At 53.6% G+C, this 13,753-nt stretch overlaps 1 protein-coding gene across 1 annotated transcript; it reads right to left on the reverse strand.

The window, feature by feature from the left end:
- Positions 1–5,202: 5,202 nt before the first annotated feature.
- On the reverse strand, positions 5,203–11,472 carry LOC308578121 (carboxy-terminal kinesin 2-like; the record flags this gene model as incomplete). Its single annotated transcript, XM_081178385.1, has 12 exons — positions 5,203–5,371; positions 5,563–5,636; positions 5,967–6,106; positions 6,287–6,425; positions 7,598–7,765; positions 8,173–8,346; positions 8,796–8,912; positions 9,564–9,695; positions 9,775–9,921; positions 10,739–10,937; positions 11,029–11,245; positions 11,349–11,472. 12 exons carry the CDS (start codon positions 11,470–11,472, stop codon positions 5,203–5,205), a joined length of 1,800 nt encoding a protein of 599 aa, XP_081034511.1.
- Between the last annotated feature and the right edge of the window lie 2,281 nt (positions 11,473–13,753).

A 13,753-nucleotide genomic window follows, 5' to 3' on the forward strand; every position in this document is an offset into this window, starting at 1 on the left:
CTGCTGCTCGCCGGGGTAAAGGATATTGCTTTACAGATACAGGGGTAGCCATAGGTTTTAAGGTTACTACAATTGGAGCTATATTCTTGGCCATTCCTGGTGGGCTATTTTCGGCCCATACTCCTGGTGGCACCTGTAGAGTTCGGAGGAGCTTGTTTAACTCTGTATCCAATGTGGGTTGGACTTGCAGGGCTGACATTAGGCGCCATGATTGTTCCTTAGGTACTGAGAGGGAAATTATTCCTGCTGCCTTTGATGGCAGTTTCATTTCTGGACCTCGAGGAGTGAAGGTGATTTGGGCCTGCAATTTGGACAGCATATCTCTACCTAAGAGAGGTATTGGACACTCAGGTATATACAAAAACTGATGGGTTAAACGATGTCCCCCAATCTGGCATTCCAAAGGTTGGAGGAAAGACCTCTTAGCTGACTGACCAGTGGCACTTTTAATGACTACACTTTTGGATGCCTTTTTCTGCAATAGTTCTGGGAGTACTGAGTATTCAGCCCCAGTATCAATCATAAAGTCTATTAAATGGCTTCCTAATTGGATCGTGACCGTGGGCTCCTGGAAGCCTAACTTTATGGAGTCCGGTCTTTCCTAGTCTTGGGTAAAATCCTCCTCTGCCAGTCCAATGACATTGTCCCTACTCCGTCCTTGTCCAGGTCTCTGATATCTTCCATCTCGGATCATTCCCCGTCCCCGTCCCTGGTTTCTTGGGCCGGAGCCTGGGCCTGGGCCTGGGCGTACTTCTTCCAACCTCAGGGGTTCAGGACACTCCCGCTTCCAATGACCCTCCTTCTTGCAATTTGCACATTGATTCCTTCCCAGTGGTGGATTCCTTCCCCGCCCTCTTCCTCCATTTAAGGGGCGGTAGTCTTGCTTCACTGCTGTGGCTAGCATTACCATCTTTTCCTTCTGCCACTTCTTCTTCTCTTGTTTCTCAGCCTCATCCCTATAAACTCGGCGTGCAATGGCCATAATTTGGCTCATCAGCATCCCTTCCCATCCTTCGGATTTCTGAATTTTCTTACGAATGTCAGAAGCGCACTGGGCCACAAATGTAGCAGTAATCATTCTGCTGTTTTCAGGGGCTTCAGGGTCAAAAGGAGTCCATATACGATAGGCTTCTTGCAGCCTCTCTAAAAAGTCTCCTGGACTCTCATTTGGTTTCTGTTCTACTTCTGAGACTTTAGACATATTAGTGGGCTTCTGGCATGCCCTGCGGATACCTTGCACAAGCGTCTGGCGGTAGGTGGTAAGTCTGGCCAGGTGAATTACATTGTTTGGATCCCAATTAGGATCTTCCAAGGGAAAGTTGTCTTGGAGATGACGGTCAATATTATAAATATTTCCCACTCTGGCCTGCTCACGCAAATATATCTGTGCCTTTTCAATTATGTCTCTCCTTTCCTCAGTGGTGAACAGAGTATTCAGGAGCTGGCGGCAATCTGTCCAAGTAGGACTATGAGTATTTATTATTGAAGTCACCAAGTCCATCATAGCCTGAGGTTTTTCTGCAAAAGATGGGGTGTGTGTTTTCCAATTCATCAGATCTGTAGTCGTGAATGGAATATATTGCAGGGTCGAAGTTCGAGGTGGCCGTGGTCCGAGTTGCCCGTTAACCAGCACAGGCTCCTCAAGTGCATCAAATACTCTTCTGAGAGGGGCTACTACGTGATCTTTCTCTTCGCCTTGCTCTAGGGGCCTCAAATCATAGGGGATGGTATTTGTCCCAAGGCGTTCTTTTAGCAGCCTTATACGCCTGGCTGTATTGCTTGCTGACCGATTAAGGTCTCCCTGTAACTTCTGTAATAATTCTCTAGGACTTGGATGTACAGGGGTTTGGGGTAGGCAATCAGTTGTTTCACTAAAAGAGACTGTAGATGGAGTTCTACTGGGACTCACAGATGGAATAACCACTTCTGCTTGGGCTTTATTATAGGCCTCCAATGCCTCCTGAAGATATTTATCATAATCTATCAAGGAATCAAGTTCTGTGACTCCAGCCCCATTATTCATTCCACTTTCTTGCCTTGGGGTTACAACTGGTGGAGTGTTTGGATTAGGCTCCCTTCGGTGTGGAGCATAGGGTGGAGGTGGAAGCAGCTCTTCCTCTGGTCCCTCAAAAATGGGTTTGAGTTTATTTGGCAAGATTCCTTTCCTAGCTTCGGCTTTTACAGCCAATAATTTGCATCGTTTGACTTTGCATTCCCTTATCCATGGAGGATTTTTATTTAATGTGCTCAGCCAGGAATCTATATATGAAAATTGTTCTGGGCACCCTCCAATTTCTTTGGCGATGTTAGACCAAAGTTTGCTTACTAAATTTATATCAAAGGTTCCTTGAGATGGCCATTCAGTATTTTGCTTCGGCCACTCTAATTCACATAACGTTCTCAGGCGCTCTGGCGTCATTTTGACTCCATACGCCCCTGAGAAGGCTTTCTTAAAATTATTTAACATACATTCAAGAGGTGTATTTTCCCCTTTTGAACCCCCAACTCCCATTGTATGGCCCTGTGAAGTATCCACTCAGTCACTCACACACACGCTTCGTGGGTTTCCTTGCCCAGATGGAGTCGCCTCACTGGGAACCGAAGTACTGCCCACTCCACACTCAGGTCAGCTACAGATTGCTCTGTACTTTCTCACACATACAATGCGTTAGATACTTCACCACACACTACCTCCCATTCTTCCCTTTTCCCCCACCAGATCACCATCTGATGTATCCAACCACCTAGCGTACTCAGTTCCCACTTACTGAGACGCAGAAGTTTGATCAAGACTTCTCTTCCTCCCAATTAATTGGAGGGCCAAAAATCCCTTTGTGCACTTACCCCTGGTTGGTTCCGTTTCCCCCCCGGTCCGTCGCCGCCAGTGAGCAGGGTATCAGACAGACGAGACTTCTGCGTTCCCCCTGGAAAAATTTACCAGTGCGCGCTTGGGTAAGCAGTTTAGAGATCCTCTCTCTTGTACCCTGCTCAGTAGAGCGAAGGGGCTGCGTTCCAGCAGACCACTTATCCGAGTCACAGGAGCACCATAAAATGTAGCACCCTGCTTGTGGTTAACGCTTAGCTGGAATGAAATATTCAACGCAGCAATAGAGAAATTAAAATAATTATTTATTTGTCAGACAAATAAATGAGAGGCACAGTGGTATATGGTTACCAAGCTCTGGCCTGGCTCCTGCCATTATGGCCAGCCCTTATATTCCCTTAATCCAGCCCCCTTTGCTCCTCCTGTGGCTGCCTCTGTCCAATCAGCCTAGTTGGATTTCCTATTGGCTGATTGCTATATCCAATCCTAAAAGATACACCCACATCCTCCTGTCCTTATATGGAACACAAACAGCTATATATTGTTACATCTATAAATGACAAATAAGTAGTAATATATCTTACATGTGTCTCAACAAGGAATCTTAATTACCAGCTCACCTCTTGCCCTCCCTGCCCTATTGCCTTCTAAAACAAATGGTTAATCTTAAATTTTTATCTTAAACATATGTCAAGGATCTTGAGTTTCACATCAACATTGAAAGATATCCTTCATTTGAAGGTTTCTAAACAAATGTCTGACAGCTAATATATCTGGACAGCATTTGATGGCGTCTTCCTGTCTGGCAGGGGGGCTAAACTGCTGGCTGACTTAATTCCAGGATAAATACAACTCTTCTAGCATTTGTTAAATCCTTTGCATAATTACATTTAAGCCAATATACTTAATACACAACACAGGTAGCCTCCTAAAAGGAATAAGGCCTTTTTTAAAGTAGAGAGAGAAAGAAAAAAAAAGAACTCAGTTTAAAACAGTTTCAGAAGAAACCTCTTCAGTTTACATCCCCCCCCCCTTCTCCAGCCAGTTGCTTTGTTTCCATTAGCTCTTCCCAAACTCTCTCAGTTTAAGAAAGAAACAGTTTTAAAAAGACTTCCCAAAAAAAGCCTCTCTTTCTCTGTCAGCTAGATGCTTTTCCCCATTTGCCTCTGGCCTTAGAAAATACAGCTCAAGGTTTAAGAGAGGCCCATGGTATCATTTTACTATTTGCCCATTCCTAATTATATTTATCTCTGCCTTTGTTATCTTCTGTAACATGTAGGGTCAGTGTCATTACTCAGTCTGTATTTTCAGCTTTTACGACTTTGAGAATTGTTTTCTGCTATCAATCAAAGGGGGGGGGCCCTTGTCTTAGGAGAATGGCCAAGGTTTTCTCTGCCTGGCATGAAACATTTGAAAATCTACTTTTGAAAATCTAAGCCCTCTTTAATATACAAGTCCTGATCAAACATTAATAAAATGTAGGCTTATGCCTGATGCCTCAAAGCCACATCATGCAAGAGTTGGTTGCTGAGAGCCCTTGAAGCCTCCTCAGACCACAAGGGTCTTACGGTTACCTACAAGGCTTTCCTGCCTCAGCCACAGTTAAAGTCCTCCCGTTGCCACAGGATCCTTTCCAGAAGGGCCAAACTCAAGCTCAAGCCACCTATTTCCCTTACCCCTGAAGAAGAAGAAGAAGAAGAAGAAGAAGAAGAAGAAGAAGAAGAAGAAGAAGAAGAAGAAGAGGGGGAGGAAGAGGAGGAGTTTGGATTTGATATCCTGCTTTATCACTACCAGAAGGAGTCTCAAAGTGGCTAACAATCTCCTTTCCCTTCCTCCCCCACCAGAAACCCTCTGTGAGGTGAGTGGGGCTGAGAGACTTCAGAGAAGGGTGACTGGCCCAAGGTCACCCAGCAGCTGCATGTGGAGGAGCGGAGACACGAACCCGGTTCCCCAGATTACGAGTCCACTGCTCTTAACCACTACACCACACAGGCCACTGCACTGCTGCCAACGAAAGGGCAGGGAGGCTTGAGAGGGAGGAGACGCCCTGAAGTGGAGCCTGGGCACGCAGCTCACCGGAGGAAGACAGCAGAAAAAGCCAAATTCAGCAGTGGAAGAAGAAAATTTCAGAATATAAATGCAGAAATATAAACATTTATTACAAAAAAAGTATCATGACTTTAGAAGACAAAAGAGTAAGAATGGGAGTCGCTATCCGAGACGCAGAAAGACCAGCCGCCTCCGCCGCCCTCACTTCCTCTTTGTCGCTGTGCCAATGACACAGTCATTCACCTGCAAGGCAAGACCGGGCAGATTTGGGGGGCCAGAAACTGGTCCCCACAGCTGCTGCTGCCGCCACCTCCTCCATCCAGCTGCGGTCAGGATGCCCCTTCCGCAGAGGAGATTCTGCAAGCAGCCCAGAGAAAGGGACACCCCCGCCCCCCCCCCAGCCGGATGCTGCAGCCACTTACCTTTCTGGCAAAGCGAAGGGAATTGAGGGACTCGGCAAAGTTCTCCTCCGAGGGCGAGATGTTAACAAACATCAGCCTGGGGGGAAAGGCCAGAGGAGAGGGTGAGGAGAAACAGAGGCTGCCTCAAGGGGGGTGCATGGCCCCCCTGTCAGAGACCTCTGGGTTGAAAGGGGTCATCTAGCCCAACCCCCTGCGTTCCTGGCAGGACAGCGCAGACCAGGCCTCAAAGGGGAGGGGGAGCCATCAACTCCCTCCTTGCCGACTCACATCTTGGAATTGCCGCCTAAGGAGTTCTGGAGGAGGTAGGTCAGCTTGCTGTTCCGGTAGGGCACATGGGCCTCCTGCAAGGGGGCAAAGGAAGCGGACAAGGATGGGTGCAGGAGGGGGAAATGTGTGGGGACCCTCCTCCCCACTTAGGGCAGGCCGGTTCCGCCAGCATCATGAGGCTGTCCCATTCCCGATTGAATTGTAGAGTTGGAAGGAATCACAGCTCTAGAGCCCCCGATAGGTGGGCACCCCACACGTGAGACAGTGCTGGACGCCACATCCTCACCCTCGCAGAAGACCAGCGCACTGCGGGAGGCGGGCTGTGGGGCTGCAAAGGGCTGCCCCATGGCTGGCCAGGACTCCCCCCCCCCCGGAGGCACACGCGACCCCCCTCTCCCGCCTACCTTGTTGCTGAGGGCGGTGATGACCAGGCCCAGGTTGGAGAGGCTGCTGTTGATGGCCTGGGTCTCCTTGAGGCGGTCGCCGGTGGAGAGGGACCTGTCCAGGCGCTCGCTGCCAGCCAGGTCCACCAAGCTCAGCACGGCTGCGGGGGGGGGGGGGGACAAAGGAGGGGTGAGGGTGGAGGGAGAAGGGGGGGGTGCTGGGGACCAGGGACCCACAGAGGGCCTGGCCTAGAAGAGGAGGGAGAGCAAGGGAGCGCCTCTGGGCCAGGGCAGGGACAGAGGCCTCCGGCGAAGGGGGTCGTGGGGCCGGCCACACTCACAGGAGGTGTGCAGCTCCCGGTTGGGGTTGTGGCCCTCGATGCGCAGCTGGAAGAGGCTGTGGCTGCGGGAAGAGCGCTCGTTGAGATTCGTCTTGGCCACTGAGCGGTTGGCTTTGGCTCTCTGGAGCAGCTTCAGGACCTGAAGGGGCAAGCGGGGGGCAGGAGGCGGAGAATGGCGGTCGGAAGGGACCCCAGAGATCCTCTGGCCCTAGCCAGCCCCAGGCAAACAGCGTGAAGAGGCTAGCCGGGCACATTCCCCCCCCCCCGGCTATTGGCTACTTGCGACCAGACTGAGATGCCCGGGCGCCCGATGGCGTTGGACATCACCGCCTGGAGGGGAAGCCTGGGAATCCTCGGAGCAAGACTCTTTCCACACACGAGGACCTCGTCCTATAGAATTCTATCCGTTACACAATCAGAATGAGTATCAGGAACCAAAACGGTTTCTCTCAGCAGCCTGAGCAGGAGCAGTGAACAATGGCAGCTCCTTGTTCTCACCTGACTTCACTCCCCCGCTGCCCCCACTGCCCCACGCTCAGCTGCAAAGAATATTCTTATATTCTGAATGTACAGTTAAGAAAGAGAAGTTGGAATAGGCCAAGATATGTGGACTGCCCCAATCCCAGCTCAAGGTGGTCATCTGAACTGGCCAGATGTTTAACTGAGAATCAGTCAGTCAGTCAGGCCATCATTTGAAAAATAAGACTTTAGAACGCCTGGCCCCAAAATGGCAACGAGACATCCCATTTGGGTGAGTTTAAGCTTGGTTTAAGGAGCCGCTTGGTGCCTAGCCTCTACACTGGAGTTTCTACCATTGCCTGCAAATAGAAAGGGAAGCATGGGGGGGGGGGGAGTTCTTCCTCTGGGAACTCTAGGGCAGGCAGAAGCCCCATAAGGAGCCGAGGGGCCAAGACCCAGGTGATCTGAGCTCTCCAGACAGGCAGGATGGCTCAGGCCTTCATGCAGAAGCCTCTCAGAGAACGGCACAGTCGGAGGGGAGCCCCCAGGGTCATCTAGCCCAACCCCAGATTCCTCCCTCTGCTCCTCCCCTCAGAGGCTTTGGATGCAGACACACTCTGGCTGCCTTGTCCCCAGACCAAGGCCCTAAAACGGGTCACAATGGGGCTGGTTCTCTGGCTTCTGCCTCTCCTCCACCCCTTGCAAGCAGGCTGGTGGCCGGACACAGTGCAGAGAGCGGGAGAAGAGTAGTGTTGGAAGGGGACCCCCAAGGGTCATCTACCCGACCCCCTGCACCGCTGGAACCCCCCAGGAAAATCCCAGACAGACAGCTGCCCCCCCCCACCGCGGTACCTCTTGCTCCGAAGCAACGGGGACGTAGCAGAGGTTGGGAACGTGCAGCTCCTCCGTGCATTGGCTCACTCGCCGGATCTCCAGCTCAGAGCCCTGCTCAGGGCGCAACACCAGCAGGTCCCGCAGAGACTCATTGTAGATCTCCAGGAAGTTGGCAGTGAAATGGTACTGGGAGGAGACAGGCAGAGGGGCAGGATCAGACCAGGGAAGGCGGCTGGGGTGGCGCGTGCCCAGCCAGCACATCGCTCCCAGCTCAGACTCGGGGACCAACTGGCATGGCTATTCCAAGAGGAGGCTTCCAAAGGTGAGGCCCAGGAGTTCAGACAGGCCAGCCCTCGGGTGTTCAGGGGATCTTGTGAGGCTGAACGGAAGGCCCTGCAGAAAAACACTGGCGGTCTCACCATCCTGTGGGGTGGGTGAGGGTGAAGGAGGCAGCCCTCTCTCACCAGCGCCCTCTCTGGGAGCTCCCAAGCCCAGTGCGAAACCCCCCTGGCAATTGCAGCATGGCGAGTGAATGCAGCGGGGGTCTCCACCCCCTTTGGACACCTGCATCCGCTTTCCCTCTCTGCCCCCACCTTCCAGCCTTTGGCCTCCATCTCCCGGGCTTTCCTGAAGATCTGCTGCACTGCGCGGGGGATCATGCCGGCCGTGGAAGGGTCCTGGCAGTCGGGGCCCTCCATGGTGTACGTCTTGCCGCTCCCCGTCTGCCCGTAGGCAAAGATGCAGACGTGGTAGCCGTCCAAGGCCGACTGCGGGGAGGAAGGGAAGCCGTCAGGCTGGCGTCCACCAGACCCCACCTGCCCCCGGAGGGGGAGAGCCGCCCTATGTGGAATTTCCAGACCATCCTTCAGCCACGACTCACAGGACAAACCAGCCAAATCAGCCAGGGAATCATCCTCACGATCATCATCATCATACAGTGGCACCTTGGTTGTCGAACCGAGTCCGTTCAAAAACTAAGGCTGCCAAAGAATGTTGGGGAGTTGGAACACTTACTTCCAGGTTTTCAGCGTTCAGGGGCCAAAGTGTACGAGTACCAAGGTGTTTGAGGGCCAAGATACGACTGTACCATGCTCAACATAATAACAAACTAGAAGAACTGGGCCGCTTCCCCCCTTAATGTATTTATTCTATATATTTATTTGATTGATTTATGTGCTCTTCAGGGTGGTTGACAGAATAATATGCTTTTCCTTACCTGCACAAGCAGAGAGATCTCCTCAAAGACCTCCTCCTGGGAGCTGGACGGAGGGAAGACCTGGTCAAAGTTGAACTCATAGACAATGTCCTCTTTTCGCTCCCGACCAACGTGGGACTGGCAGAGAATCAAAGAATTGCAGAGTTGGAAGACCCACGAGGCTCATCTAGTCCACCCCCAAGCAAGACTTGAACCCACAACTCTGAGATTATGAGCCTCTACCGACTAAGTGGTGACAGGGGCCGCGTTCCCCCTTGGCCAGCTCTCCCGGGGCCACAATGCTCTCTCTCGCACACACACACATATCCTCCAGCTGGCATTGGGTCTGTTGGCCTTGGGCCGGCCATCAACATTTGGGTTTCTCCTGCTCCTGCAAAGGTCATTGCAGGAACAACACTGGCTTATTTGAAGAAGAAGAAGAGTTTGGATTTGATATCCCGCTTTATCATTACCCAAAGGAGTCTCAAAGTGGCTAACGTTCTCCTTTCCCTTCCTCCCCCACAACAAACACTCTATGAGGTGAGTGGGGCTGAGAGACTTCAAGAAGTGCGACTGGCCCAAGGTCACCCAGCAGCTGCATGTGGAGGAGCGGAGATGCGAACCCGGTTCCCCAGATTACGAGGCCACCGCTCTTAAGCACTACCCCACACTGGCTCTCGGCAGGCTTTGCGGCAGGTGGAGACTTCCTGACGTCCCCTGGCAACTGTGACAGCCCAAGATGCCACCAAGACTTCGACAACCGCCTTGTCCCCCCACCCCCAGACTGACCTCCTCCGCCTTGGATAAGACCAGGCTCTTGCTGTTGTCTGGCGGGAAGCGGAGGTGGCTCACCCCCTGTTTCTGGGCCTCCTTCTCGCTGCTCAGCAGGGGGCGCACGCGGCAGAAGACACGGATGTTGCCCTGGAGGGAGCGGGGAGTCGTCAGCACCCAGCCCCACAAAGGGTCCCCCAGTGCCAGCCCCCCACCACCACCGGCCCACCTTCAGCTCCTGGACGGCGTTGTGCAGGGAGCGCCGCTCCATCTCCGACTCGTGCTGCTTCTGCTCCAGCTGGGCCTTGTGTGCTGCCAGCGCCTCATTCTCCTGCGCCCGCCGGGCCAGGCTCTCCTGCGCCAGGCGCAGTTCCGCCTGCGTCAGAGAAACCCCAGGGCCAGTGAGGGACGGGCCACCTCAAACCCAGAGCCGCCCACCCGCCCTCTCAGCCAGGCAACAATTCAGGGAGGAGGCGGCAAATGCAGGCTTCCTCAGCTGGGAAAGGAAAAGCACCAGCAGGAACAGACACAGCAGAGGTTAGCACTTCCCCCAGACAGATATCTAGGGCCCTCTTGCGATGGATAGAAAAGGGACTTGTGTGAGAAACAGGGTGTGAGGCTGAGGAGAAGGGAAGCGCTTCCAGCGAGAGCCGAGAGGGATACACTTCTCTGTATGGGGGGGATTGAAGATTAAGATATAATTATGATAGAGGGCTAGACACATAAAATTTTGTGTTTTATTGCGATTATTACTATTACTGTTGTGATTTTTATTTATTTTCTTGCTTTTTCTCCTTATCTTCCCACCTTTTATTGCTTTTTTCTGTATTTCTTATTATCTTTTATTAAAAAATTCTTGTTTTCCAAGAGTGTTTGCAACATCTTTCTCTCATCTTATTATCTTTTTTAAAACTAGTTTGGTTTGTATTATATGTTGAAAATATTTAATAATTTTTTTAAAAAAACATTTTTTAAGGTATCTAGCTCTCTTTTCTGGGGCTGAGGACCCTTAACTGTGATCTTGAGTCTGGCATTGTGGAATCAGAAGGGTACCTACGGGACATCTAGTCCAACCCGCTGGAATGCAGGCGTCACAAGCGGATGTTGGCTAGTCCCAAGGATTCCTCGCCTCACCTTGGGATTCCAATCACCATTCAAGGGCGGGTGGAAGGGTCCCCAGCCCCCCCCCTCACCTCTCTGGCCTCCAGCTGGGCAGCCAAATCCTCCTTGGCCTCCCTGGCTTTGCGGCCAGCGGTTTCCAGCTCCTGGATCGTCTGGCTCTGGCTCTTGACGGTCTCCTCCAGCTGCTGCTCCTGCTTCACCAGCTGCTCCACCCTCTGCCGGCTCTCTGTGGCCTGCGCTTGGCAGGTCTGCAGCTCCAAGGCCAGGGCACTGCCAAGAGAGGGTAGGGCAGAGGTCAGGTCCTGCTGCAGGAGGAGCAGACGGAGCCCGCCATGCCCTTCTCAGGCTGCTGCTCGCTCACCTGTTCTGCCCCTCCAGCTGCTGGTTGCGGGCCGTCGCCTGCTTCAGCTCCCCCTCCAGCTGGCTCAGCTGATGCCTCAGGGCCTCATTCTCCCCGGCCAGCCCCTGGGCCTTCTCCTTGTAGGTCCCCCCTTTGGCCCGCAAGTCGCTCACTTGCCCCTTCAAGTCCCAGGGGGCCCGCTTCTTCTCACCCCCGCCAGCAGCGGCAGGAGCAGCGGCTGCCAAGGGGAGAGGGAGAGAGAGAGGACAGTGTGAGGGACCCGGTGGCGGCTCAAGGATGGCACGGGGGGGGGGCACCTCCCTCCCTTCTCTAGGCCTTACCTGGCTTAGGGGCTGCCGCAGCCACCGTCCGACGGGATCCTGCTGGGAAACAAGGAACGAGACATGAAGCAGTGAAAGGATTCCCAAGGGGACCCTGTCTCCCCTCCGTTGCTTCATGAAACATCTCCAAACAATAGTAATACTTCAAAACATAAAATCAGCAAGGAACTCAAGACAGATTAAAGCAACATATGTGGGGGTTCCCTTCCACGGATTGCGCCTAAAGTCAAAATCACGTATAGCTGAAATATGCTGGATTTAATGGTGGGCAGGATTGCCAGAGCATTTTCCCCAGCCCCTCTCCAAACTTTTAATATTGTTTCCTACACTGAATGCACACAAGTTAAAGGGGCACCAGATGCAGGATTACGGGGAACCCACATTCTACACATCTGAATCAGCTTGGAAAAACTAAAATGGCTTCAGCAGGTGCCAAAAAGAGTCCAGCAAAGATAGCTGCCTGGTGTTGTAAGAACATAACTGGATCAGGCCCAAGGGGGCCTGTCTAGCCCAGCATCCTGTTCTCAGTGGCCAAACAGTTTCCTGTGGGAAACCAGAGAGCAGGATTCAAGTCCAAGAGCCCTCTCCCCCTTTGTGGCTTCCAGCAACAGGTATCCAGAAGAATTTCTGCCTCCAGCCATAGAAGCAGAGCACAGACATCACAGCTAGTAGCCACTGATTGCCCTCTCGGATGTGCATCTGTTTAATCCTCTTGTAAAGCCATCCAAGTTAGTAGCTATCACTACCTCCTGTGGGAGGAAGTTCCATAGGTTAGCTATGCAATGCCATTGTTTTTTATACAGAGGTGGCTTGGTTCTCAAACTTCATCCGTTCCTGGAGTCCAAGACTCCAGAAACCATTCGCAAACCAAGGGACGGCTTCCGACTGGCTGCAGGAGCATCCTGCACTCATTCGGAAGCTGTGTCGGATGTTCAGCTTCTAAAAAACGTTCGCAAACTGGAAAGCTTACTTCCAAGTTTCCAGCGTTCAGGAGCCAATTTGTTCAACAACTAAGCCGTTTGAGAAGCAAGGTACCACTGTAATGGAAATCAATACAACAATATTTATAATATTTTTGAAAAATAACACGATGGGTGCTGCTCCTCTAAATGATCAATTCCTTACAGGTACGATATGGCACCCTTAACAGGGACGCTTCTGCAGCCCGCTGCCTACCTGTGGTGGACGGCCCTGCCACACCCGCAGTCGCCTGGGTCCGAGTGCTCGAGCGGCGGCGCCCCCCTGCCAAGAAAGCGGTGTTACAGCAAAGTCCAGAAGGGCTCCCCAGGTTCTGCCCCGCCCCCCCCCCCGACCTGAGCTTACCGGCCTGGCGGTGGCCTCGGAGCGCAGGGGCCGCTGGCGGAGGCTTCGGAACGGAGGGGGCTGCTGTCACAGGTCCTCCCTGCTTGGTAGGCTCCAGGGGAGCCCGAGCCCGTTTCTGGGAGGAAGGAAAGGGCAGCCGCTTGTTATTCTCCAGGGCCAGGCTGGATGCCCCCTCACCGGTCCTATTCCACGTCCCTCTCTGCTGGAAATGGCAACGCCCCATTCGCACCCCCCCCCCATGCTGCAGAAGGGAGGGGCTTGGGAACTCACCCTGGGGGGCTCATTCTCATCGCTGGCCGGGCGCTTGAGGTGCAGCGCAGACACAGGGAGCCGGGAGGGGCCTTTCGGCAGCAGAAAACTTTTCCCCTCAGAGTTCATCGTGGGGAGAGAAAGAGAAGGCCGCTGAGTTCATTTAATGAAGCATCTCAGAAGCAGGGTGGAGGGGGGGGGGAGTCGAAGGCCGAGGCAGGCAAGAGAGAGGCGCCCCCCCCCGGCCCCCGAAAGGGACTCACGGGAGGTGGACCATCCATCAGCTCCAGGCAAGGCCTTCGGGGAGAAGCCAGTGGGAGGCCAGTAAGGAAATGAAGCCCAGCCTGCAAGGTCAAAGGAGGCCCGGCTAGTCCAAATGGCCCCCAGCACCGAGATAGGCTGCCTCTGGGCCGGGAGGCAGCAACCCTTTCCCGCAGGCCCTGGGGGGGCCGGACTACACGGGGAGGGGGGGGAAGAGAGCGAATTCCTCTGCCCCGCAAAGAAGCCAGAGATGCCTTTTCAAGGAAAGGACACCTTCTGCGCATGTCCAAGGGCGCCGATTGCCGGGCCCTCCGCGGGCCGGAGGGAGAAGGCGACGGGGGCCGGATCCGCCCGCGGGCCTCAGGCCGCCTCCCCCCGATCTGCTGGGGCTTGGCTGGTCCCCCCTCCCTCCCGCCCGAGGAAGGGGCCCCTCTGCCCTCTGCCCGCGCCCCGAGGCCTCACCGGCGCCCCTCCGGCTCCTCCGCCTCGCCCTCCGTCTCCCTCTCCGACCCAAACGCCGTCGATTTAAACGGACAGCTCCCGTCCTCCTCCGCGGCGCCGCCCGGCAGCCA

The sequence above is a fragment of the Podarcis bocagei genome (genome assembly GCF_964188305.1).
Source record: "Podarcis bocagei genome assembly, chromosome: W".
NCBI classification, from domain to species: domain Eukaryota; kingdom Metazoa; phylum Chordata; class Lepidosauria; order Squamata; family Lacertidae; genus Podarcis; species Podarcis bocagei.